The following is a 26,665-nucleotide window of genomic DNA, read 5'->3' as shown; positions in this document are numbered from 1 at the left end:
TACACCCAGGCCGGGCTGGTGCCTGCCCACCCAGGCCGTGCGGCCCCCGGAGTTGGGTGTACTCGGGACACGCTCTCTGCGCCTTTAAGAGCTTTCCAAGGTACCGGCTCTTCCCGGCAAGTCAGCCCGCCGGGTGGTGAACCTTACCTGGGCCTGAGGGGAGCGGGGCGCTGGCAGGCTCCCCAGCACCTGCTCCGTGGCGACTGCAAACAGCCCCCCCGCGCTGGAGGCCGGTGCGGGCACCGAGCTGGGCTCAGCTGCCCGGCGCTTCCTCCGCCGGCGCGGCTGCGCTGATCTCGGCGCAGGATGCAGAGGCGAGCCCGCGCTGGCCCTTTCCCATCCGCTCGCCCCGGACCGCGCCCGCCCGACGCGCAGCTCCCCCGCCCCAGCCGGGGCCGGCCGGCTCTTCCCCACCCCAGCCGCCTGCATCAGTCACGCCGCTGCCCGGCTCACCCCGCGCCCGGGCAGCCGCCTACGTGCCTCTGTGCACGTCGGCCCGGGGCTCCCTGGCTTCCCGGGCCTGAGCTCGCTCCAGGGGACAACGCCCGCGGAGCCTCTCCCCTTCGCACGCGCTCAAGCGGCACCGGGCTGCCTCGCTCCGCCTGGCACCTGGCTGTGGGCTCCCCTCCAGCGCTGTGCCCGGCCCAGGGAGTGGCGTCTGCAGGACGCAGCCCTGAGGGGTGGCGAACGAAATCGGGTGCTGCTGGCCCGATTACATCCTCCACCCCGGCCAGCTTGTCTTTCCTGGCGAGCATTGAAGCGTCAAGGAGTTTGGGGCACGTTTTTCCACTGCTTGTTAGTGGGGAAAGCACCATCCGTGGACAAACCCCGTCAAGACACGCTCCTGGCCCCCAGCAGTTTCTAGCTGAGCGGAGCGATGTAGCGGGCGCCAGATCGCCCTTCAACCACAAAGGAGCGGAGGCTAGGGGACCCCCCGCAGCTCCGTATGTAACAGTCACAACATCTCTTGCATAAACGAACAGGCGCTGCTGCTTCCCTCTTTGTTGCCAGGTGAGGCATTGCCAAGTAACCGGCTAGCTGAGCTTCTTTCATGGGCGAGCAATTGCCTCTCCTGAAGCCTTATCTTTCTCCCACTAAAATCAGTGACGAAAGTCCCATTGACTTCAGCTGGTTTGGGATCAGGAGTACACTTGCAAGACCCCTGGAAAAAAATTCCTTCAAAGAAGGTGGAGTCATGTGGAAAGTGTGTATCAAGTCATGAAGGGAAGCTAAAGGTCAGTGATGATATATCTGGCTGTTTAGTTCTCTTAGTATATGTTGGGAGGGTTTCTCAGGCATTGCTGCCTGTACAAAATCTGCATTTGTCACAGGTTATCCATTTATTTATCTTCAGTCCATTTCCACCCTGTGACAAAAATGGCAATTTGCTGCAATATCTTTGGGAGATCTTACTGTATTGTTTGTGTATCCTTGTGGGCAGGAACAGTATATAATTCCATGGGGGAGGGGGAATCATGGCCCTCCAGGAACTAAGAACAGTGAGGGGGTGATTAGGCAAATTCACTCAGGTTGTAGCATCTCCAGAGATGTACCACCACCTGGAGAGGCTTGCATATACTGCTTCAAACCGGATTCTCCAGAGACCAACAGACAAAGAAAGGACTTTCAGTTAAAGAGCCTGAGTTTAGATTGACTCAGGGCCTTCTTTGTGATCCACCAAGCAGACAGGCCCTATGGTCTAAGGGGGCCCCCAATCCTTCCTGGGAAAGGATGGAAGGACTTTGGCTTACTGAGGTCCCATAAGCTTGATTGGTGACCTCTGGTCAGCTTTTAGCAGGTGTATAAGAACGTTTATTGGGTTTTATATGTTTTCTCTGTAATGCTTTCACCTTAAGAATAAGTGAAGAGAGGGAAGAGCATCTTCGCAAGCAGGCTGGCTAACCTAGTGAGGAGGGCTTTAAACTAGGTTCACCGGGGGAAGGAGACCAAAGCCCTGAGGTAAGTGGGGAAGTGGGATACTGGGAGGAAGCACGAGCAGGAGCGCGCGAGAGGGCAGGGCTCCTGCCTCATACTGAGAAAGAGGGACGATCAGCGAGTTATCTCAGGTGCCTATACACAAATGCAAGAAGCCTGGGAAACAAGCAGGGAGAACTGGAAGTCCTGGCACAATCAAGGAATTATGATGTGATTGGAATAACAGAGACTTGGTGGGATAACTCACATGACTGGAGTACTGTCGTGGATGGTTATAAACTGTTCAGGAAGGACAGGCAGGGCAGAAAAGGTGGGGGAGTTGCACTCTATGTAAAGGAGCAGTATGACTGCTCAGAGCTCAAGTATGAAACTGCAGAGAAACCTTCAACAAAAAAACTTCAAAAACAGACTCCAATAAGAGACTGCTGAATTGGAATTAATTTGCAAATTGGATACAATTAACTTAGGCTTGAATAGAGACTGGGTGTGGTTGAGTCATTACACAAAGTAAAACTATTTCCCCTTGTTTATTCCCTTCCCCCCCTCCCCCACTGTTCCTCAGACGTTCTTGTTAACTGCTGGAAATGGCCCACCTTGATTATCACTACAGAAGGTTTTCTCCCCCCCTCCACCCCACTCTCCTACTGGTAATAGCTCATCTTAAGTGATCACTCTCCTTACAGTGTGCATGATAAACACCCATTTTTTCATGTTCTGTGTGTATATAAATCTCCTCACTGTATTTTCCACTGAATGCATCCGATTAAGTGAGCTGTAGCTCACGAAAGCTTATGCTCAAATAAATTGGTTAGTCTCTAAGGTGCCACAAGTACTCCTTTTCTTTTTTTGAGAAAAACCTGAGTGTCTCTGGAGTAAGTTTAGAAGTGTGAGCAACAAGGGTGATGTCGTGGTGGGAGTCTGCTATAGATCACCGGACCAGGGGGATGAGGTGGACGAGGCTTTCTTCTGGCAACTCACGGAAGTTACTAGATCGCAGGCCCTGGTTCTCATGGGAGACTTCAATCACCCTGATATCTGCTGGGAGAGCAATACAGCGGTGCACAGACAATCCAGGAAGTTTTTGGAAAGTGTAGGGGACAATTTCCTGGTGCAAGTGCTGGAGGAACCAACTAGGGGCAGAGTTCTTCTTGACCTGCTGCTCACAAACCGGGAACAATTAGTAGGGGAAGCTAAAGTGGATGGGAACCTGGGAGGCAGTGACCATGAGATGGTCGAGTTCAGGATCCTGACACAGGGAAGAAAGGAGAGCAGCAGAATACGGACCCTGGACTTCAGAAAAGCAGACTTTGACTCCCTCAGGGAACTGATGGACAGGATCCCCTGGGAGAATAACATGAGGGGGAAAGGAGTCCAGGAGAGCTGGCTGTATTTTAAAGAATCCTTATTGAGGTTACAGGGACAAACCATCCTGATGTTAGAAAGAATAGTAAATATGGCAGGCGACTAGCTTGGCTTAACAGTGAAATCCTTACTGATTTTGAACACAAAAAAGAAGCTTACAAGAAGTGGAAGATTGGACAAATGACCAGGGAAGAGTATAAAAATATTGCTTGGGGATGCAGGAGTGAAATCAGGAAGGCCAAATCACCCGTGGAGTTGCAGCTAGCAAGAGATGTTAAGAGTAACAAGAAGGGTTTCTTCAGCAACAAGAAGAAAGTCAAGGAAAGTGTGGGCCCCTTACTGAATGATGGAGGCAACCTAGTGATAGAGGATGTGGAAAAAGCTAATGTACTCCATGCAGAGCCATTGGCCATTATCTTTGAAAACTCATGGCGATCCAGGGAAGTCCCAGATGTCTGGAAAAAGGCTAATGTAGTGCCCATCTTTAAAAAAGGGAAGAAGGAGGATCCTGGGAACTACAGGCCAGTCAGCCTCACCTCAGTCCCTGGAAAAATCGTGGAGCAGGTCCTCAAGGAATCAATTCTGAAGCACTTAGAGGAGAGGAAAGTGATCAGGAACAGTCAGCATGGATTCACCAAGGGCAAGTCATGCCTGACTAATCTAATTGCCTTCTATGATGAGATAACTGGCTCTGTGGATGAGGGGAAAGCAGTGGACGTGTTGTTCCTTGACTTTAGCAAAGCTTTTGTCACCGTCTTCCACAGTATTCTTGCCAGCAAGTTAAAGAAGTATGGGCTGGATGAATGGACTATAAGGTGGATAGAAAGTTGGCTAGATTATTGGGCTCAACGGGTAGTGATCAATGGCTCCATGTCTAGTTGGCAGCCGGTATCAAGTGGAGTGCCCCAAGGGTCGGTCCTCGGGCCGGTTTGTTCAATATCTTCATAAATGATCTGGAGGATGGTGTGGATTGCACCCTCAGCAAGTTTGCAGATGACACTAAACTGGGAGGAGAGGTAGATAAGCTGGAGGGTAGGGATAGGATACAGAGAGCCCTAGACAAATTAGAGGCTTGGGCCAAAAGAAATCTGATGAGGTTCAACAAGGACAAGTGCAGAGTCCTGCACTTAGGACGGAAGAATCCCATGCACCGCTACAGACTAGGGACCGAATGGCTTGGCAGCAGTTCTGCAGAAAAGGACCTAGGGGTTACAGTGGACGAGAAGCTGGATATGAGTCAACAGTGTGCCCTTGTTGCCAAGAAGGCCAATGGCATTTTGGGATGTATAAGTAGGGGCATTGCCAGCAGATCGAGAAACGTGATCGTTCCCCTCTATTCGACATTGGTGAGGCCTCATCTGGAGTACTGTGTCCAGTTTTGGGCCCCACACTACAAGAAGGATGTGGAAAAATTGGAAAGAGTCCAGCGGAGGGCAACAAAAATGATTAGGGGACTGGAACACATGACTTATGAGGAGAGGCTGAGGGAACTGGGATTGTTTAGTCTGCAGAAGAGAAGAATGAGGGGGGATTTGATAGCTGCTTTCAACTACCTGAAAGGGGGTTCCAAAGAGGATGGATCTAGACTGTTCTCAGTGGTAGCTGATGACAGAACAAGGAGTAATGGTCTCAAGTTGCAGTGGGGGAGGTTTAGGTTGGATATTAGGAAAAACTTTTTCACTAGGAGGGTGGTGAAACACTGGAATGTGTTACCTAGGGAGGTGGTGGAATCTCCTTCCTTAGAAGTTTTTAAGGTCAGGCTTGACAAAGCCCTGGCTGGGATGATTTAGTTGAGGATTGGTCCTGCTTTGAGCAGGGGGTTGGACTAGATGACCTCCGGAGGTCCCTTCCAACCTTGATATTCTATGAATCAATGATTCTAAGTGTGCTTGCTTATAAAGAGTTATGATGTAACTTATGTTGTTCATAGCTTTCGAAGAGAAAACAAAGCACAGGTGCTGGCCTGCTTTGGCAGTCTGACTTGCAGGGGATACCACAGTGTAGACAGGGAACTGTGCAGCCTGGAAAAACCCATTAGCAGGGAGGGAGGCACCAGTCTCTGCCCAAGAGCGGTGACGGCTGAGGAGCCAGGAGCCTATTGTGGGTGCGCTCTTGGTGGAGTATGGAGGGGACATACAAGTGCAACTGCCCTGAACCTCCGCCACCACCTCTTCTTTTCCTTCACAATACTCCTCATCCACTGGGAGCTCTCCTTCTGCCTGGACCCCCAAAACCTGGCGCTGAGGAGGCATGTTGCTGAGGGAGAGAACAATGCCTGGAGCTGGGGACTGTGAGGGACAGTCTGATCAGGGCTGTCGTTAACTGCTGGTTGAGCCGAAGTGGACATGCCATTGTTTTACATACAGGATGCACTGTAGACCATAGGATTATTTTGCTAGCCTAGCTATTATATCCTACTAATCCAGCCAGCTGTATCAAATAATATGTTTCTTTCTGAATTAATCCATTTCATATATGATTCTTATATTTTATCAGTATTAATTCCTATGAAATTAGGATGTATTGAGGCATACGATATGTGTTTCCTAAAAATTATACATAGAATAAGTTTTCTGAAATGCAAGAAACCTACTGGCCGGTATCCAGTAACATCCGCTAAATAGCTAAAAGTATGATCAGTTAAGAGTAAGTCAGCATAAAAGCTGGCAACCTTTGCACAGATAGAAATGCTCTCTGAACTTTGGGGAACCAAAGGGAGGAACTACACACAACACTGAACAGGTTTATCCAGCGTCTGTAACCAGTTGGTAACCACAGGGTATACCACAAACCTGGAAGTTGCCAAGAAAGCCTAGATTGGCAGTTTTTGGAGTGAGACAATCCTTATTAATATGTAGAGAGTAAGTGTACCCATACATTTCTTAGGGCACGGAAATAAGATTTGGGTACAGTAGGTTGGGCCTGAATTACGTAGCTTCAGGATCCTATAAAATACCATGTAAGGATATCTTAGGGAGATTTCTCTTTTCTTGGTTCTTCTATATTCTATAATCTTTTTATCTCCCTATCATTCTATCTTTTATCACGCTATCAGCTCAGCTTGTGTAGTATAGTATAACTACTCAACATTCCTAACTATTGGGGAAGCCAGAACCATCATGTTATCAGGCATGCCACAAGTGAGGCTGGTCCTTCACCTTCTATTATCGGGTCCTCAAGGAAGGGTGTGAGTATGTTAGGTTAAGGTATTTATAATAGGAATGTTGGAATTCTTTTACTGTTTTGCAGTCATAAATTTTGTAGCATTTATTATTCTTTTGTTAACCTCAATAAAGCTTTTCTCAATTTGGTATTGTCCTCAGTGTTAGTGTTTTTGCCAAGCACCCAGAGAGTCCTCTCCCGATATAGAACTGAGTTCTCGGACCCTGTATTCTGAATTGTACAAGACCTTATAAATCTTCTGGTTGGATGTGATCAGTGGCGTGCCATAACAACTAACCCATAAAATTCAGGTCAACAACTGTGCCCCGCCATAGGGTGGGGGGGCAGGGCCTGGTCATTAAAGCAGAGCTCCTGCCTAGGCAGGGCTCTTACTCCCCATGTGGGCTCTGCGGCAGGTGACTGACTGGCCAGCTGCTAGCCTGTGGGTACTGCCACTTTGTTTTGTTTGTTCGTGGGGGGGGGGGGACTTACTCAGCCCACCCACCCACATTACAGCCATCACTGAGGTGGGGGCAGGCTCCCCGCAACTACCCTCACTGGACTGACCAGGTGGAGGCTGCCCTCACTCAGCCCTGGCCCCGCCCTCACTGGAAGGGCAGGAGAAAGACTCCCCTCCACCACAAGGCGGCTAGAGAAGCTCAAGTACAGCAGATGAAAGTTGAAGGTGCGCGCATGCAGGGGTAGCGTGAGCGTGAAGGAAGGTTGATGGGTCAGAGTTGTCGGAAATTCACGCAGGCGCAGTGTTGCGGGGAACAGAGTCGGCGCATGAGCAGTGGATGCTCATGTACCCGCTCCCACCCCTCCCGCACTATAGCGTTAGGCACTGTGGGGGGGGGCCGCGCGCGTGCGCACTCGTGGTCCTGCTCTGCCTGGGCCTGCCGGGGGTAACGGCTGGGCTGGAGCGGCCCGGCGGCGGGATGAGCTGCGCCTCGGGGCTGCAGGCGGACTGCGAGGCGCTGCTGAGCAGCTTCCAGGAGACGGATAATGTCCGCTTCGAGGTGTTCTCCGGCCTGTGGCGGGACCGCCGCTTCCACACCATCTTCCAGTGAGAGACCCGGCACCCGCCCCTTCCCCCCCCCCCGTGAGAGACCCGGCACCCGCCCCTTCCCCCCCCCGTGAGAGACCCGGCACCCGTCTCTCCCCCCTCCCCCCCCCCCCGTGAGAGACCCCGGCACCCGCCTCTCCCCCCGCTCCCCGTGAGAGACCCCGGCACCCGCCTCTCCCCCCCCCCCCCCGCTCCCGGTGAGAGACCCCGGCACCCGCCTCTCCCCCCCCCCCCGCTCCCCGTGAGAGACCCCGGCACCCGCCTCTCCCCCCCCCCCCCCCCGCTCCCCGTGAGAGACCCCGGCACCCGCCTCTCCCCCCCCCCCCCGCTCCCCGTGAGAGACCCCGGCACCCGCCTCTCCCCCCCCCCCCGCTCCCCGTGAGAGACCCCGGCACCCGCCTCCCCCCCCTCCCCCCCTCCCGTCTCCCGTCAGAGACCTGCTCGGCAACTCTTCTCCCCGCACTCCTCCCCCTTGACCCCCGTGAGAAATCCGGCACCTCCGCCGTAAACCCCCCTCCTCCCTATGAGAGATCCCCCTGTCTCTGTGCTGGGATCATGACAGTCAATCTAAATGTAAAAAAACAACAGGGAGTCTGGTGGCACTTTAAAGACTAACAGATTTATTTTGGCATAAGCTTTGGTGGGTAAAAAACCCACTTCTTCAGATGCATGGACTCCCTGTTGTTTTTGTGGATACAGACTAACAGGGCTACCCCCCATACTTGACACCAATCTAAATGTAGCATCATTCAGAATTATATTTTTAGCTCTAGCTGTGCTCTAATGTGTTTCTGCCATGGATAGTTCTTGTCAGTTACTCTTCCTCTGCAGCCAGTGTACCAAGCTCTGCACTTTCAGAGTCTAGTATCAGGGGGTAGCCGTATTAGTCTGTATCCACAAAAACAAAAAGGAGTCCGGTGGCACCTTAAAGACTAACAGATTTATTTGAGCATAAGCTTTCGTGGGTAAAAAACCCCACTTCTTCAGATGCATGGAGTGAAAATTACAGATGCAGGCATAAATATACTGACACATGAAGAGAAGGGAGTTGACAGGCCCAATTCTATCAGGGTGGATGTGGTCCGCTCCCAATAATGAGGAGGTGGTGTCAATACCAAGAGAGGGAAAATTGCTTTTGTAGTGAGCCAGCCACTCTCAGTCCCTATTCAAGCCCAAATTAATGGTGTTAAATTTGCAAATGAATTGTAGCTCTGCAGTTTCTCTTTGAAGTCTGTTTTTGAAGGTTTTTTGGCTGAAATATGGCTACTTTTAAATCTGTTATAGACTGTCCAAGGAGACTGTCCTACTGGCTTTTGTATGTTACCATTCTTGATGTCTGATTTTGTGTCCATTTATTCTTTTACGAACCGACTGTCCGGTTTGGCCAATGTACATGGCAGAGGGGCATTTCTAGCACATGATGGCATATATCTCATTAGTAGATGTGCAGGTGAATGAGCTCCTGATGGTGTGGCTCATGTGGTTGGGTCCGCTGATGGTGTCGCTAGATTTTTCAGTCTGTAACTTTAAAAAAAAAAAAAAAAGATTATAAAGCAAACTTAAAAGAGGGAGAAAGTGAAACCTCAAAAGCTTTAATTCTTGTAAGGTATACTGAGATTATGAATGTAGTGTTTGTATTTCATGTGGCTTGTGCTGCACTGCGTCCAAGATATGCTGTATTGAGCCCATGCACTTTGGCTGTATTCTAAGCATACTATTTAAATTCCTAAAAGTAGAAATAGATTAGAAAATGCAGTAATGAAACAGTTGGTTCCTTTTTAATAAGGAAGAACATGAATATAGAAGTATCTAGCAATGTTAAGTCTGACTAACACCAAAAGCAAGGACATTCAGGACTCAGGAGTTTGATTGTATCCTTATTATATGGGGTTTCTGAGAACAAAATCAGATCATTGCATCCTTCAGAACATAGGTCTTCTGTTTAATGTAAGGAATGACAGAATGACAAGAGGTAAAATTTAAGAGATTTAACCCTGATTATCCTTGAAGATTTGTCAGTTATAATCAGACCTTAGTCTAACATAAGTTTTAAATGTATTAATGGGTTAAGTCTTTTAAAAACTGTACTTATATCATTATTTGCTTTTATCTACTTTTTGTTTGTTTGTTTTTAGTGGTCAAACAAGGCCTTTAGAGAAGAATAAGTTTACACAGAAGGTGTTGGATCTGGCATGGCGATACTTCTTGCCTCCTTACACTTTCCAGATTCGTGTTGGTGCTCTGTATCTTCTGTATGGATTGTACAGTACGCAACTCTGTAAGCCAAAACAAAAGGTAAGTCTTTTTGAGGATTCCGTCTCAAAAGAATATCAGACTTTTATGATTGTATAATGATTTCTTGTATATTTTACCACCACAACTTGAAGACTTTTTTTCTTTTTTAGGAATAAAACATGAGTATTCTGGAAGAAATGGGCCCTCTAAGAAAACTAGCCTTTTTGAACATCATTAAAGTCTGAGAGCCTAAAAACTGGCTAAATTAACTAAAGCCATGGTATTTTTCAGAACTTAAAATATCACTTGCCTGTGCCTATAGGAAACTCTTCTTTGTTTAAAGAATAATAAATTAAAGTTTCTAGGCTTCCAAATGTGAGCTGAGAGTAAATGTTCAGCAGTCTTTCTCTAGGGCTGCAGAGAGCTCTAGTGCTGCTGGTGGTGCTTACGTTTTCCCAACCTGTAGCAAAGTGAAAACTGGCCAAAGTGTCATCCGTTTTCGTTTTACAGTCTTCAGAACCATATATATAACAGGGAAATTATAAGTTTAACTGCAGTTTCTTCTGAAAGGTATAAGCAATATAGATACATGTTCTGAAGCTATTCTTTAGAAAGGGGGACCTAAAAAGAGATGTTGGAGGAGGTGTAGAGTAGATGAATTCTTTTTGCACCATCAAGAGCTGAGGGGTAAAGTAGCAAAAACCATCTTCACAGCCAGGACCCTCTGGGTAGGAGAGGAAAACAAGAGGAAAATGTTTTCTCTCCCTCTCAGGTTAGAGGGAAGACTTTTCATCTTTCATATACCTACCTGGAGTTCCTGAGCAGGTTAAAATAATGGCACTTAGGTAAGAATCCTTACACTGTTCTCTTTACAGCTTTGAGGAGTGTATGAATTAACTTCTCACCTTTGGCAGATCAGAACACAAGGGGTGGGCGGCGGGGTGTGTGTGTGTGTGTGTGTGTGTCTTTGACATTAGTCTTTAACTAGTAGGTTTATTTCCTGATAGTTAGGTGTCCGTAAAATTTCCAAGTGCTGTGTTGAAGGGAAGTGCGTATGTGGGCTGAGAGGCAGGGGCTGATGAGATACATTGGAAAAAGTGTGGAAGTATCAGGTTTTGGAGAAGAAACAAAAGGTGGTGTTGGAAATGCAGTGTAGGGAAAGGTATAATTAGACTACTTATGAGTAAAAAATATGTGCATATGTAAGGATTTGCAAGTTTTGGGCCCAAAGTTGCACTTCAGTGGTTGAAATAAATTACTAATGCTGTTACAGTGCATGCTTTAACTTCAGACAAGTCAGGAAATTCAATTGAGATAACTGTCATAACTTCACAAGTATTTGAAACTTCTTAGATCACTGCTAAAAAATATGTTGGTGGCAGCCATTTGAGTTTTAATCAACTGGAAAAAGTGGAAGGTAGACAGAATAGATAGGGAAGGAAAGGTACTTCAGTAAAATATTGCAGTGTTGATAAAACTACAGCTTTACAATGGAATTTCTTAAAAATACTATGAACTTGAGTCTGCACGTTCGTAGCTAAACATAGTGTTTCAGCCACCTAAGAATCTAAGACTTTTGCTCTTTGAGCGAAGTGTTGCTCGTCCCCATTCAGAGAGATGCCAATCTTCCCTAATTTTCCATAATCCTCCTAGTGTTTACATTTTAATTATGAATTCAGGTCTTAAATCTATGCTTTTGCATCAGTCACTGCCACTTGGGTCTGATGAACACAGCAAATAGCGCCCTGGCTGTGCAGGGTGTTCTTCACTGCCTTTGTGGCATGTGTGCAGATTGTGCAGTGAAGGTCTGATAGGAGGCAAGCCGTGGCAATTTTAAATGGCGTTTGGTGCTCCTGATTCACTGCCCATGCCACAGGCTGTGTGTTGCTCTTTAACTGTCCCCTGTGAACCCTGCTGCACTACGTTAATGTGCTGTAGGCACTGTTTAGAATGCATCAGCACTGTCCACAGGGCATTTAGAGAGCAACAAGCAGCCTGTGGCTAGGGTGGGGAAACCAGTGCCCCAATACCATTCCAAATTCCTACATTGCCTCCTGTCAGATACTTACTGTTCAGCCAGTGGGGGAGGAGGAGAGAGGGAACACAACAGAGGAAGAAGAGAAGGATCATCCTGGGAATGAGGTCCAGGGCAAGGAGTGGCCAAGGTAATAAAGAGCCCTAGGTGGCATAGGAGGCCTGCTTTCCTAGGGCCAATCCTCCCCTTTCCCCTGCTAGGAAAGGTGGAGTGGGCAGGGTCCCCCTTGATCATAGACAGGGAGAGCGGGGAGAGTTCCTGGTTTCTCTGGGGAGAGAGGCGGGGAGAAGGAGAGGTTCTGGTTTCACCAGGGGGAAATGTCATGGCTATGCGAAGGCATGGAGCCCCATACACATGGTTCTCTGGCTGTCTGCCTAGGAAAATTTTGTGGGCAAGCATCCATGATATTTTTTTGTTTGTTATGATCCACTTGCCCCAAAGTTCACCAGCTGCCACTGTCTGTCAAAATGGCTGATATAGGTGATAAAAATAGCCAAATGTGGCAACAAATTGAAAATGGTTTCAGAAGTGCAAAATAGACCATACAAATGAATGTAAAGCAATTTAAGCTGTCACAAAAGGTTGAAAATTATGCATACTATTGAACTTTTTCCCATGGACATATCCATCGCACATAGTGGTCTAAAATGCACCTCAAGCGTTCCTGGCGCTACCCCATATCTAGGCCCCTTCCAAATTCATGGCCATGAAAAATGCTTTATGGACTGTGAAATCTGGTCTCCCCCTGTGAAATCTGGACTTTTATGTGCCTTTGCCCTATACTATACAGATTTCACAGGGGAGATCAGAGTTTCTCAAATTGTGGGTCCTGACCCAAAGGGAGTTGGGGGGTCTCACGGTTATGTAGTGCATCATGGTATTGCCACCCTTACTTCTGTGCTGACTTCAGAGCTGAGCGGCATACCATACCATGCTTCCCTTACTTCTGCGCTGCTGCTGGCAGCAGCTCTGCCTTCAGAGCTGGGCTCGCAGCCAGCATCCGCCGCTCTCCAGCTGCTCAACTCTGAAGGCAGCGCTGCCGCCAGCAGCAGCGCAGAAGTAAGAGTAGCAATACGGCAACCCTCCCCCTACAATAACCTTACCATCACAACACCGTGAAACTTTAGTTTTAAATACCTGAAATCATGAAATTTACAATTTTTAAAATCCTGTGATCATGAAATTGACCAAAGTGGACCGTGAATTTGGTATGGCCCTACCCATACTTCCTGTCTGTATTTGGCTTTGCACCTTTGGTACTTGTCTGTGGTCCAAGTAACCTTTCTAATTCCTCCTTAACTTTTTTTTATAAACATCCCTAAAAGTCAGAGTAAGGTTGGCATTGTTGTATTCATTGTCAAAACAGATGGCTAAACGTAGAATACTAAACACAACAATGTTGTATAGGATTACTTACGTGACTGACTTGTTACTATTAGAATCTGCTGCATCTTTTCTGTAGTTTTGAGGTCACTTCTGTCATATACACCCATTCAGGCATGTCTCCAGTTTGTAGCATGCTATGACTTTACTCCACTGGTCAGCTAAAATCTCTAACCACTGTTCAAGGAAATGTGTATCAGTAAAATAGATTCCTTTTTTCTATTGCAGATCAGAATTGCACTCAAGGAGTGGCTTGAAGTTCAGAGATTTCAACAGGATCTGATAAATGCCCAGCATTATGATGCAGCGTACATATTTAGGAAGCTGAGACTAGACAAAGCATTTCACTTTACAGCAATGCCCAGACTTGTGAGTTATTGCACAAAGAAGTTTACTTCCTTTAGAAAATCCCTGTCTATCTTCTAATTGTTGTACAATGTTTAGTTTAAAAGTAAGAAATGAAGAGAGTTGAGCAGCACCAGTGCACTTGGTTTGCAGTTACTTTTTTACAATACCCCAAAGTGCAGTAGGCACTTTACATAACTAACTCACGATAGAGGCTGTTGGATTTAAAATGTAGTTTAGATGTAATCTGAATCCATCATATGTTCTGCTTTAAAAAACTAGCAATTATTTGAAAAAATATTGCTTTGGCATCTTTATAATTTATCATGTCTTTTAATCTGTAGAAATTAACATTCAGTTTTTCTGAGTTTGGGTGGTGGCTTGAATTTCTGATAACATCCATGCAGTGAAAGAATATCTTTTTTTAAAAAAGTGTTTCACAAAAGCTATTAAATCATTGCTGTGAGACTGAATGCTTGAAAATAAATCTATACAGATGAATGTCAGGATCACCTTGTTTTCTAGATCCATGCCTTTCAGCATCTTTCATTTTTGACTGTCAAGGTGAGAATTTTCATAGTTATAAACATACACCTGTACATTTCTTTTACCATGTATTTCGAAATATACCCATCTTTATACAGCTGTGCTTCAGAACTAAGAAAAAGATTCGGGAAACTGAACTTAAAGAGGAATTTAAGGAGCTAAGTAACCGAGTAAGCAGGCTCATCACTAATGATGTGTTGGAGGTACAGTAACTTTTATGCTACAAAATAATTATCATTACTGTCAAATATAATTTCTCTAATTGTATGGTCTGGTCCTTGTAAAAGTTTCCTTACAGAAATAAGGACAATTATGCGTACCAACAGTTTTACCATCCGTTCTGAAACGCTGCATCTATTTTCATGGAAGGACTACTATATTTGTATAATACCGAAAGTGTGCAAAGTGCTTCACAGATGTGTTAAGAAGACTATTCCCTGCCAATCCAAATAGGCAACTCTCAGACAAGAAGTGGTGGAAGTACACTGCAAAAGACAGTATTTTAATTTAAATTTTGACCTTTGTGTTTGCCCTGGTTCGGCAACTGGCTGCATACAAGTGAGCATGTTGATGTACCAGCTTACAATCAGCTGCAGGATTGGGTGGTGTTTTGTTTTTTTTAAACCCTTGCCTGTTTTCCCATTTTAAATCATGGTCATTTTACTCTCTCACTTTTAGTATAATGTTACCTATACAAACTCTGGCACTGGAAGTAGGATAGAGTTTTTCTTCTGTTACATTGTCTAGTCATGCTGACCAGCTGTCTGGTTCATGATGTCTCTTCCAGTTGGTTCTAGCATTTTAGACTTGTACACAGGGAAGACCTGCCCCCCATCTCACGTCCTCCATTGCCACTGAAATCATTAACTAACCATGAAATGGGGAGAAACTTTAAAATGCCTCAAACAGTTGAGGATTGAAATCTTTGCCTGAAAATAATTACCTGGTACCACTGATGTTTCCTTCTTAGTGCACAGTCTGTCTTCCTCTGCTTCTCCACTAAGCTGGTGGGACCATGATACTAGATATTAATTAAAACACTCTTATGACTTGCTACTACTGACAGTGATCAGCTAATTTTAACAACCTCCTTTTTAAAACAGTTGCTAGTTCAATATACTGTGATTAAAAAAATTATATGCACAATGTCCGTATTTAACCAGGAGTTTATATTCTTTATTTGTTGCTACATCACTGTTTTTCTTAAAAGCTTTTAACATTTTTCACTTCAGGAAATGATGAATGTTCATGACCACTATCAGAAAATGAAGTGTTTGATCTCCACTGACGGATCCCAGCCGGACAAGGCTCTGAGCTTGATAAAGGATGAATTTGTAATTAATATTAAGAATATGATTTTGGAATATCAGCAATGGCAACAGGACAAAATGGTAGGCTATAGTCTCTATTGTGCTGTGGCAGTGCAGGTTATCATGAGTGTATAGAATGTGTTAAATGTGTGAAGATCTCTGAATATATTTTTCAAATGATAAATTAAAGCTTTGTCTTAAAAGATTTGTCATGAGTGAAAGACCAGATATATAATGTGTACACATTGCCTCTATGGAAGTCTGAAGGATTAGTGGTGCATGAATGCTTTAAGTAGGGATCTATGCAATCCTGTAATGTAAATGTTAAATGTGCTACACACACTTACTTTGAAGTCATGCAAGGGACATGATACTAGTAATTAAAATATTAGACTGAGGTAGAAGGGAGGAGAGAATGTGGTTAATTTCCTAGAATAAATTGATCTTTTAAATTTTATGTTGTCAAATGGAAACTGAGATGACAACTTTACTGTGCACATTTTCAGTTTTGTTCAAGTCCTGAATGAGTTTTACATATCTATACTTTTTCAGAAATCCTCCTCAAAGGCTAAAGATAGTGATGAAATGACTGACAAAAAGGAAGGAGGGACTTCTCAAGACTCAGAAGTAAGAAAAGTTTACTGTGTAATATCTTAATGGTGTTGGGCAACCTAATTTGCAGTCAGAGCACGTCAATCTGTGATCAAGTCAGGAAACTAAGCAGTGGTGTGGTCAAGCCTGGCTAGTACTAGCATGGGAGACCTTCAGATTCCAGAGTTCTGAGTAGTGTTGGTGTTTTTTAGCAAGTATGTTCTTCTCTGTTAGTGGTGGACTCAGGTCTCAACTTGAGAGGTCCTGAAGAATGCCATGGCCATTCTCCACATAAGTAGGGGTTCTATCCCTTCTATCCTGGCCAGATGCCTTTCTGGTTCTCCTGTAGTTTCAACTGAATGCTGTATTCAGTTTTTACAATAAACTGTTTCATAGTGCTGCTTTTTGTTTAAATAACTGCTGGGTTGAACCCCAGAAAGTTATCTTTCATAGAAAGGTAACTATTTGCTTGTATGATTTTCTGCACTGTAGAAACCTAGGAAAGCCAAAGTCACAGTTGCTTTACTCTGGAAATCTGATAGTTTGTTTTACTGAAATAAGGACTTTTTAAGCAGCACTTATTTTACACACTTAGCTCTCTACAAATGACACAGTTTGCAAGATGCATCTTCTACATTGACTCTCAAGGAATTGTTCCTTAATTTAATATTGCCCTTTCACTGAATGTTATATCAGGTAATATGGAAACTGCCTCCTTTGTACACTTTTATATTCCATCAATTTGCATACTGTAAATATTGAGATTTATTCTCTTCTCCTGTGCCCAACTCCAAGATAGAGACATAGCGAGTGAATCTTATAAACAGTTGTACATTCACAGAAGGGATCGCTGCCTCATTTATCTTCATCCTCTAGTTGTTTTAAGATGCTAGTTTCTTTGAGCAAAGTGAGTCTGTCTTGCATTTTATTTCTGTTTTTCATAATTGATCATAAGGAAGGACAAGATCAATGGACAGCTAAGACATAGCGGCAAAGCTCTGTGGCCCTTGTCAAATACTTGAAAAATACTAAATCAAAGTATTTTTGTATGAATGCAAGCAGACATATAAAGCCCACGGTTGGCATGGTTCAGAGGATAGGACAAGGGTGTGGGAGACAGGAGATCTGGAGTCTTTGACATGTGGTGACCCCTTGGGCACGTCTTGCTAGCTGTACTTAGTTTCCTTATATATAAAATGGGGATGATTATTCTCCAATTTAGTAAAGCACTTTGAGATCTGGGTGAAAAGCTCTGTGATTGCAAATAAAAATGAGAAGATTAAGGGGATATGCCGGTAACTGGCTTTTTCTGACCTTTTCCTTGTTTGTTTACAGGGTTCTGAAAGAGCAAATGCACTGGCTAAAATCAAATACAAGTCCTATAATGCAGTTGCTGAGGTAAGTAAACAATTAGGTATATTTGTTAGGGAATTGTTAATCATTACCTTTCCAAAAACACTTACTTTGGCTTAAATTATAATATGGTCAGAAAAGCGATTTATCAAAATGGCACCATCTGCTTCAAGCCCTGCTCCCATTGGGCATTCAGTCTTACCCACCTTATTGGCAACAAAACCAAGTTTTTACTACTCCTATTAGCTTTGCAAAAGCAATACAGGTGTTGAGAGAGTGAGCTGGATTCTAGTCTGGCATGTGACAGAACTGTTAGTAAAGTTCCTTATGTCAAGACTAATTGGCCTTCGTTTAATATCTGTGCACACCCCTTTTTTCAGTGGAGTTACACAGGTAACTGAGAACAGAATTTTGTACATACGTTTTAGAAAGCTGCCATGACTTTCCAATCCCAGGGCGAACTGTCTATGCTGGCAGTTAAAAACAAAACAAAAAAAAACTCCCATGCGTTTACCTGTCAAATGAAATGGGGTAAAATTTTCAAAAGTGACTTTAGAATTTAGGCTGCTAAATGCTTTTAACTTTCAAAGTCTTGGGAGTTTTTAAAAGTGAATGAGACTTAAGCTCTGAGGTCACTTTTTGAAAATGGGACCGAGGCTTTTAAGTCACTTAAGTACTTTTGAAAATGTTGTTCTAGATCTGATTAGTCATTGAACCAATGAACATGAAATCCCCCAATCTCCATTGGATTGTTTTTTATAGTAGATCCACACTTAAACGTTTTTCTCTCCTAATATGGGGAATGTGGATGCACATATTTACTAAAATCATGATATAGTGCTTTGAGTATACAGTAGTAAAACTTTGAAATTATAGTGATGTTGCTTTCCCAGGCAACTAAGAGAAAAATGGAGCCCCAAACTGGACAGTAAAAACCCCATTTGGTCTTGGTAGTCTGTCTTTGTTACACAAGAAATGTTCTTAACATTTGCTGCTTATTGCTTAAAAATAACTGTATAAAAAAATGTAGCACCAGGGCATTCTCTGTGCTCTTGAAAATAAGTCTCACAATGTGGTCATTATTTGACAGGTTTCAGAGTAGCAGCCGTGTTAGTCTGTATTCACAAAAAGAAAAGGAGAACTTGTGGCACCTTAGAGACTAAAATTTATTTGAGCATAAGCTTTCGTGAGCTACAGCTCACTACAGATCTCCCCGCTGTATTTTCCACTGAATGCATCCGATGAAGTGAGCTGTAGCTCACGAAAGCTTATGCTCAAATAAATTGGTTAGTCTCTAAGGTGCCACAAGTCCTCCTTTTCATTATTTGAATGTCAGATAAGCACTGTTACTCTGAAATGGTAATACTTTAGGACGTGGGATTTTCAAAAGTGCATAAAAGAGTTGGGTGCCCAGTTCTCAACTACTGTGGACACTTACTGTCATTATTGTCTTGTCTGTTAAAACCAGGGGTTCTCAACCTTTTTCCTTCTGAGCTCTCGCGCCCCCTCCCCCCCAACAAACAAACAAACAAAAAAAAAACCAAATTCCACGGCCAACCCTTGCCACAACTGTTTTTCAGTAGATTAATAGCCATGCCTGGCTTTAGGAGGTAGCAAGCAGAGCAATTGCCTAGGTTCCCATGCCAAGGGGGGGCTCCACAAAGCTAAGTTGTTCAGGCTTTGGCTTCAGCCCGGGGAGGAGAGGCTCGGGATTCAGCTTTCTGCCCTGGGCCCAGTGAGTCTAATGCTGGCCATCCTCTCTGGTTTATTTTGGTGGACCCCTGAAACCTACTTGCGGCTTCCCCAGGGAGCTCTGGACCCCTGGTTGAGAACTGCTGTGTTAAGCATACTGTGATCACTGGCATGGTGGTGGAAACAGAAAGATGTCTTAACATGTCTTATTTCCCTAACAAGATTCAGTTACTTGCTGAGTGTATCGCTATTGTGTGTATGTAGTAACTAGATTTCTTTCTGTTGCTTAATGGATTTGTTTGGATTTTAGGCCTCCAAATCAAGAAGGCACCGTCAAGTTAAATTAGAATCTTCTGAATCTGGGTCTGATCAGGGAAAAATGAAAACCCCCAGGTGTACAAGAAGCAGAGAGAGGTCACAGTTGACACGGAAGAGAAACTCATTGGAAACCAAAGGTAATTCTTCATTATATTAGCGGTACTGGAGATGCTAAGGAATTCTTCTCTCCCCTCTGTCAGCCAAGGCAGTTGGTTATAGTTCTTATCAGCAGATGGAGACAGGAAGTAAAGCAAAGGACTTGAGATGTCACTTCCCTTTGTAAATGCACCTGACTTGGCTGATGTTGCTCAGTTGTCTTCTCTCCCTCAGCAGGCGGAAAGAGCTGTGGCTAAGCTAAAGTGAACTCTTATCTCTGCTCTTGGTAATTCTCCCCCCAAACATTTCTTTACTGCCAGTAATGTAGGGTAGAATGCTTTTTATTTTTTATCTACTCTCACCAGTGTGTTAGATGGCAAAGGCAGACTACCAGCTGTTGTTCTTTCTCTCCTGCTGGACAAGGATTGGCCTTCATGAAAGTAGAAGCAGTGTATGAATGTTGATAGCTCCAGGGGGCCTAGCCCAAAATCCAGAGGAAAATAGTCTGATTTTCTGCTTTTGTTTCTATCTTCTGTTTTTGTTCCTGTTGTGTTCTTCAATGAATATCCTCCCGTTTAAGAATTCAGTATTTATCTGCTCTTTAAGCTTATTAATGAAGATTATTTAATAATACAGATGTCTTGATGTCTACAGCGTCCTGCTCCCATCTGATACACAGTGCCATTTATTTTTGCCCTCACTAATGGTACTTAAGTCAATTTTCAATTCAGGTGACACTGTTGGCATCCAATGCATTGCTTTTGAATAGGACTGAAAACATTGAATCAAATGTTTTTTTTTGTTTTTTTAAATCCTGTTATATTGCAGCTACCACACTGTTTCTTTTACCATTCTATAAAAAGTTATTGTCTGAAAGGAATTTTATATAATCATGCAGTTAATTGCTCAAGGCTCTGTAATCACAGTTCCTGCTCACAATAAATGTTTCATTATTTTAGTGAAGATTGCACTTAAGCTTTGCCAGGGTCATTTTTAGTGTCATATTAGGACCTGCTGCAGACAGGGGGAGAGGTGCCCCAACCCAGCCCCCTGGACTTACCACGGCTAGGGAAGAGGTGCCCCAGCCCAGACCTGCCGTGGACGGGGAAGAGATGCCCTGGACCTGCAGCAGCCGGGGGAGAGGTGCCTATCCCCTCCAGACCAGGTGCTGCTGCGGGGGCAGAGAGCTGGGGGAGAGTTCTCTCTCTCCTTGCCATAGCCCCGGGGCAGCCTGCACCCCTCATCCCCAGACCTCTCCTGCACCCCAAACCCCTTATCCTTGGTCCCACCCCGGAGTCCTCACCCCTTCCTGCATCCCAACCCTCTGTCTCAGCCCTGAGTCCCCTCCCACACGCCAAACCCTTTGGTCGCACCCCTGCCGCATGAATGTTATGTGCATCAATATGGAGGTGATGTGACACATCAGCTCCATATTCGTGCACATAACAAAATTCATTCCACACATGTGTGGGAAAAATTAGGGGGAACACTGCTCATAACAAAAGAACCATGGGGACAGTCAATAAAATTAAAAAATGGCTAATTCAAGACTGATAAAAAGGAAACGCTTTTTCACCCAGCATGGTTACATTGTGGAACTCATTACAGCAGGCAGTTGTTGAGGCCAAGAATGTAGCAAGATCCAAAAAAGATTGGATATCTGTATGGATATTCTTGTTATACAGAGATGTTGTAGTTAATGTTAACAAAGTTTGGAAGAGATGTTGAAACTTGATGCTTAGGGCTTAAGATAATCTAATGTTCATAACTCTGAACAAAATGTTATGGTTGTTCTTTCAAAAGTTTACAACTGACCATTGACTTAATACAGCTTTCAAATTATACTATGCAGGAGAAGAATGCTGCTTTCCCTTCATTTTTTAGTAGTTTATGTTTAACACAAGTCAGTTTGTATCTCTGAGGTTCTACTGTATTAGAGATCAGGGTGAGGTCAAATATGGGAACCAGATTACCCCAGTTCTGCCTACTGCAGGGTTCTTACACCTTCCTCTGAAGCAGGAACTCAATTTACCTTAGGGCCAGTGCCAGTCCTCAAATCCTCCCAGCAGGCCAATAATGTCACTGAAGATGGTGTTCAGAAAAGAAAACGTTTATATTTTTTTATTTTGAATTTCTTAGAAATAATAAAATTGTCATACAACTTTATACAATTCTTTGCCTGCCAGAGAGTTTTTAGTGTTTGCCAGACACCTGGCAACGCTTCAGTTCTGTCAGTTTGTTGATGTTTGGCCTCAGTGACTGAGCCGTTGAAACCTTCAGGATTGCAGCAAGGTGGGCATCAGATATTTGTGTTCGGTATTTTGACTTGTTTATATTCATTGTGGGGGGAAAAAGTGATGCTGCCTCCATGGCTGACTCTCCCTGGCAACTAATGATTCTGCCTCCATGGCTGACTCTGCCCGGTGACTAGTGATGGTATCTCTGCCCCTTTCCCACAGCCAATGGGAGCTGTGGGGGGTGGCGCCTGCTGCAGACATTGCTGGCAACGTCTCTCCTCCGCAGGCTGCAGTGGGGAGGTTCTCGGGCCGCAGATGGCCCGCGGGCCAGGACTTTGAGACCGCTGCTCTGAAGCATCTAGTATCTGCCACAGTAAAAGACAAGATACTGGACTAGATGGACCTAGGTTCTGATCTAGTCTGGCATTGGCTTATCTTCCTACATTCCAAAAATAATTCCGTAGTTCAGTAAATTAATTCACTTTGCACCCTAAGATGTATATCATTTGGATCAGCTCATTTTTACGTAGTCATATTTTCCAAGTATTTTCTTACATTCCTCCAAGTATATTCTAATCAGGGTTTCATAAGGTGTCTGACCTTATTTTCTTAAAAGACAGTGTTGAAAAATTCAGGTATTCCAGCCATTTTATTTATGAATTTCATTCCTGTGAAAATGAACATTTATTTGGTCTGATGGCTCTGCAGCACTTCGTTATCTGCAAAACCTCTTTATTCCCTGTAATCTCTCTGGCTAATGTTAACTAACCCTGCATCCATCTTTTCAGAGTCTTTGTTTGGTATGTTTTATGTTTATATTACTAGTTATTGCTCAAGAGTCAAATGAAGGTTCTGTGAAGGTGCTAAAAGCTCCTTAGTACCAACTGATGTCTGCTTTTTTAATCAAGAGCAAGAAAGCAATCTGTCTGGATTGTTTGTACCCGAGATGCAGAGACATTAATAACTGGTGGCATTTTTCCCCTGAATATTTCTTTGTAGATAGGAGACGAGCAATAAAGAAGGAAGCCGTTACTCGGAATCGTAGGATGCCTGTAATCGCAGAAGAAGAGAATTCCAGTGAAGAAGGTATGACTGCAGTCTTAACATTTGAGACGTGTTTGTTGTAACTTATTACTGTCTAGTGTTTCTTTTTGCAAATATATTCGTGGTTTTCAAAGTACCGAAGGTGCAGTTAAGAACTCTACCTACTGTATTATAACTACTGCTGTTCTGGTTTTCCTGTCTTGTCACAGCTAGACTATTTCTAAACCTGTAAGTTTATTTCCATAAAATAGCACAAGGCTTTAGCAAGCACCCTGCAAGGACATGAATAATCATTTAAAAGTCTTGTAATGCCATATGCATCTTTTCCCATGTTCTTAATATAGTGCAGTTAGAGCAAAGATTGCACTCAGTTAAAAGGAGGATATTTATTCTTGGCAAATGCTGTAGGTGAACTTATAATTCTTATATTTATTAAAAGGGAGAATAAAACCTCTTTCAAGTGTTCTCCCAGTTGCTAAACAGGTGCCTTAGTTGTATGGTATAGCAGCCTCTGGACTAACTTGCAATGGAGGCCAAACTAGCCCTGGCTAGCCTCTCAGTCATAAAAGGGCCATCCCTTGGGTCATGTTTGATGCATACCTCAGTCAAACCAAGGATCAAGAGCCAACCCTATATACATGGAGTAAGGACTTTCTCTGCAATATTAGGGACTTCATGGCAAAGTTGGGATGTGATTCCATTAGTAATTGAAAAGAGGGAAGAAGATTTTGATATGCTTCATCTGTTTGTGTCATGAAGGAGAACATAACTTTTACTTGAAAGTAAAAGACAACCTTAGAGAACTTCCATTGGAGCTGGTCCTATGGAAATTACAACTGCACTTGGGGCATGCTTAAAATCTCTGTTTTCATTGAGTTGACCAGTGATCAGAAGCTTCCAGGGCAAATTTTCCACTGTGCCCAAGCAGAGCTCAATCATGGTGGAACTGGAGGCTGTCTGGAAATGGTGGCAGCTCCTTCATGCCTGTGGAGGATTGAGTATAGCAGCAGTACTTGCCATCCCTCTACCCCGACATGTCTGGGGTGGGGTGGGTAGGTGTGGCAGGAGTAGAGGAGAAACCTTCTATTGGTTATCTCCAGCCACATTAAGGTCATTTTGTACCATGTACGCAGTGCAAAGTGGACTTAATGGACCAGTGAATCTAACCCTTAATATGAAAGGCTAAAGTGAAACTGAGGCTACCTAAAATAAGTGGGAAAGATGATGGATAGCTTATTGACAAGCTTTAACTAGTGCCACATGTGGGGTAAAGCTCTTGTGGGGTCAGCATTATAGAAACTGTATTAAAGTAGATGAATAGAGAGGGAGCATGTGTGTACTTGCCTTTTTAAAGTGCAAGGGGTTTTCATAGAGCTGAGGAGAGACTACTTCCTCTGAAGACCTCCTCATGTAAATATAATTGTCGCTAACTTTTGAGTGAATGTGTTTAGTTTAGTTTATTGACTTCAAATCTAAACTGTAGTAGTGCAATTAATTGCAGTTCAGGTGAATTACTAATATGCCCTTTAAATGGTCATGTGGATTAAAAGAGCACTTGTATGTCTAAATCAGGAAGAAATGGAAGACAGCTTTTCTTTGGATAATGCCAATGGTAAACAGACTTTGTTACAGATACATGTGCAATCAATTTAGACATGAAACATTTGGGATCCAGTCTTTTAAGCACTTCATGTGCGAAACTTAGATTGAGATCATTGGGAGTTCGTGTGTAGAGAGCTTGCAAGGTATTTATATATCTGAATAAACTTTAAAGTACAATAATCTGTTCCCATAGTGCTAGTTGATACTTGAAGGGGTACACTGTCTCTAATATTTTGAATAAAATTGTATACTGTAGCTTTTATTTGACTTTCTTATTTATAAAAACAGTCATCTGACAGGCTGTTTGAACCTCTTTTATCTCTTCTTGTCAGATCTTCCATGCCCTAAAAGGAAAAGAACCTGTTAAGAAAGGATCAAGTTGAAGAATTTCTTATGTGAATTAGACTGTTAGATTATTTTTTTTTATGGTCAAATATAAATGTCTAAAACAACTTTGTAAATTATTTGATTTGGTCATCTCTGTGCAGCCATATCAAATGAAGTCACAAAGCAAAAATTACTCCTACTAGAACTACAGGTTATGTGGAACTGTAAATAGTGACTTCAGTATATGTTGTGTAATGGTACAACCCAGATGAAGGTAGAGTGGAGTGGAAACTTTTTCTCCCAAAAACTAAATTGTATATGTGTCCTTGTACCTGTATTGGAAATGGTGAGGGGCAGAGGGCTGCTTTTTTGTTTTATCTAGCTTTTGCCTTGTGAGTTGACATTTATAACTCATTCCCATTTAACACAAATAACAGAATCTACTAAAAGAACACTCCGAGTATGTACACTGTATGGATGAATATTTTGTACTTGTGCTATCAGTACTCTTACAACCTCTGAACGTAACTGTTAATTTTGTAATGTTAGTGACCATTTAAGATTACTAAGTGCAATAAATGATTTTTTTTTACTAAGTTTGTATGCTCCATTTCATTGCGCACAACGTTTATAAACGTGTGGCCTGCTTTTAGCCCACAGTGACATGATGTTTAGGAACTCGAGCCCAGATTCAGTTGTGATAAAACTTTTTACTGGATTCTGTCTCGTGATTAAATTTAAAAAGCACAGTTGTAACAAATACAAACCTGGGGCATGAAAATCCACTCACCGGTGGCACGCTGGCCATTTTTCCTCACAAAAGCGGGGCGGGTGGCTAATCTGTTTCTTGTCTTTGTGACTGCACACTTAACTTCCCAGTGTTGCCCAATGCGGTGTTGTCTTTCAGAATGCAGGATAGCTCTGCTGCCTTAGCTTTTATAAGTTGCACAGCAGCACTGTGAAATTAACAAGACTGGCCATTTTCATTGCTGCTGTTCAGAACTAGAGCTGAGGGAGTAACTCACAAGAAACAGCCTATTTGAACTCAATTATATTTAGCAATAAGAAAAAGATTGAGCAGATCAAGTCCTCAGGTTTTTTTTATTTGATTTATAATTTGAAACTGTTTATTTCATAGGCTTAACATCTGCATAAGTCAAATTTTTAGAATATTTTAAGTTGTGCGTACTGGAATTGGAGTTTTCTCATTGCAATGGTAATTGTGCTCTTCCAACATGCATACTGATTCATTTAGAAATCTCCTGTGCACATTTATACTAGTAACTTGGGTTAATCAAATGTTTGAGGTCTGAACATAACTGAAAGAATTAAAAAATGTGACCAAACTCTTCTGGAAAATGTTCTGCATCATTCTCTCTGGTATCATGACCTCCTGAAATGGAAAAATAGAGGCTGGAGGAGGTGTAAAGGACTGTGCAGCAGTCAGGATACAAGATGGGGGCAAAGTAGTACATCTTGACCCCCTCCTTGAAAGGCAGGAAGGTGTAGAAGGTGGGAGAGCACGCCTACTTTCCAGCAGATGTTATACGTGATGCTGCACGCCTGACAATGAGTTTCGGTCTCATCTGTTAAGGAGCTCCCTCCAGCATCCTTGTAGGAGTTGCGGCATCTGTCCCTTTCCCAGCATCCAGGATTTGGGGCTGGGCATGGCTTTCTACCAGTGTGATATTATTGGAGGGGAGGCAACTGGGAGATTATGCATCTTCTGCATTATCCTCTAGCTAGTGCATATCTTTCCACTTGGGGGGGAAAAAAAAGAAACCTGAAAATGAACTTGACTAGGAAGAGCCTAGTTTATTTAATTGTGTTCAGAGAAATGTAGAAATTAAACAGCACAGATGGGGCAGCTTGTGCTCCAGTGGAATTACCAGTGGACAGGGCAGGAAATTAGACCTACATTCTGTTCCTTAGTGCCCTTGATGAATGGACATGCAACAAGTTACAACATCTGTATCTCAGGCATTTAAAGTTTATATAAAGAAGACCCAAATGTGCACTTATAAAT

General features: G+C 43.6%; 1 protein-coding gene across 1 annotated transcript; it reads left to right on the top strand.

The window, feature by feature from the left end:
* Positions 1-7,328: 7,328 nt before the first annotated feature.
* SNAPC1 (small nuclear RNA activating complex polypeptide 1) lies at positions 7,329-26,429 on the top strand. Its single transcript, XM_074956408.1, has 10 exons — positions 7,329-7,525; positions 9,661-9,820; positions 13,407-13,547; positions 14,168-14,272; positions 15,302-15,460; positions 15,932-16,006; positions 17,306-17,368; positions 19,326-19,470; positions 22,666-22,752; positions 24,645-26,429. The coding sequence occupies exons 1-10, from the start codon at positions 7,398-7,400 to the stop codon at positions 24,677-24,679; spliced, it is 1,098 nt and encodes a 365-aa protein (XP_074812509.1). The 5' UTR covers positions 7,329-7,397; the 3' UTR covers positions 24,680-26,429.
* Positions 26,430-26,665: the final 236 nt, after the last annotated feature.

Source organism: Natator depressus, chromosome 6 (genome assembly GCF_965152275.1).
Source record: "Natator depressus isolate rNatDep1 chromosome 6, rNatDep2.hap1, whole genome shotgun sequence".
NCBI lineage: Eukaryota > Metazoa > Chordata > Testudines > Cheloniidae > Natator > Natator depressus.
Note: the sequence above shows the minus strand (reverse complement) of the source record. Positions and strands in the feature narration are given on the sequence as shown.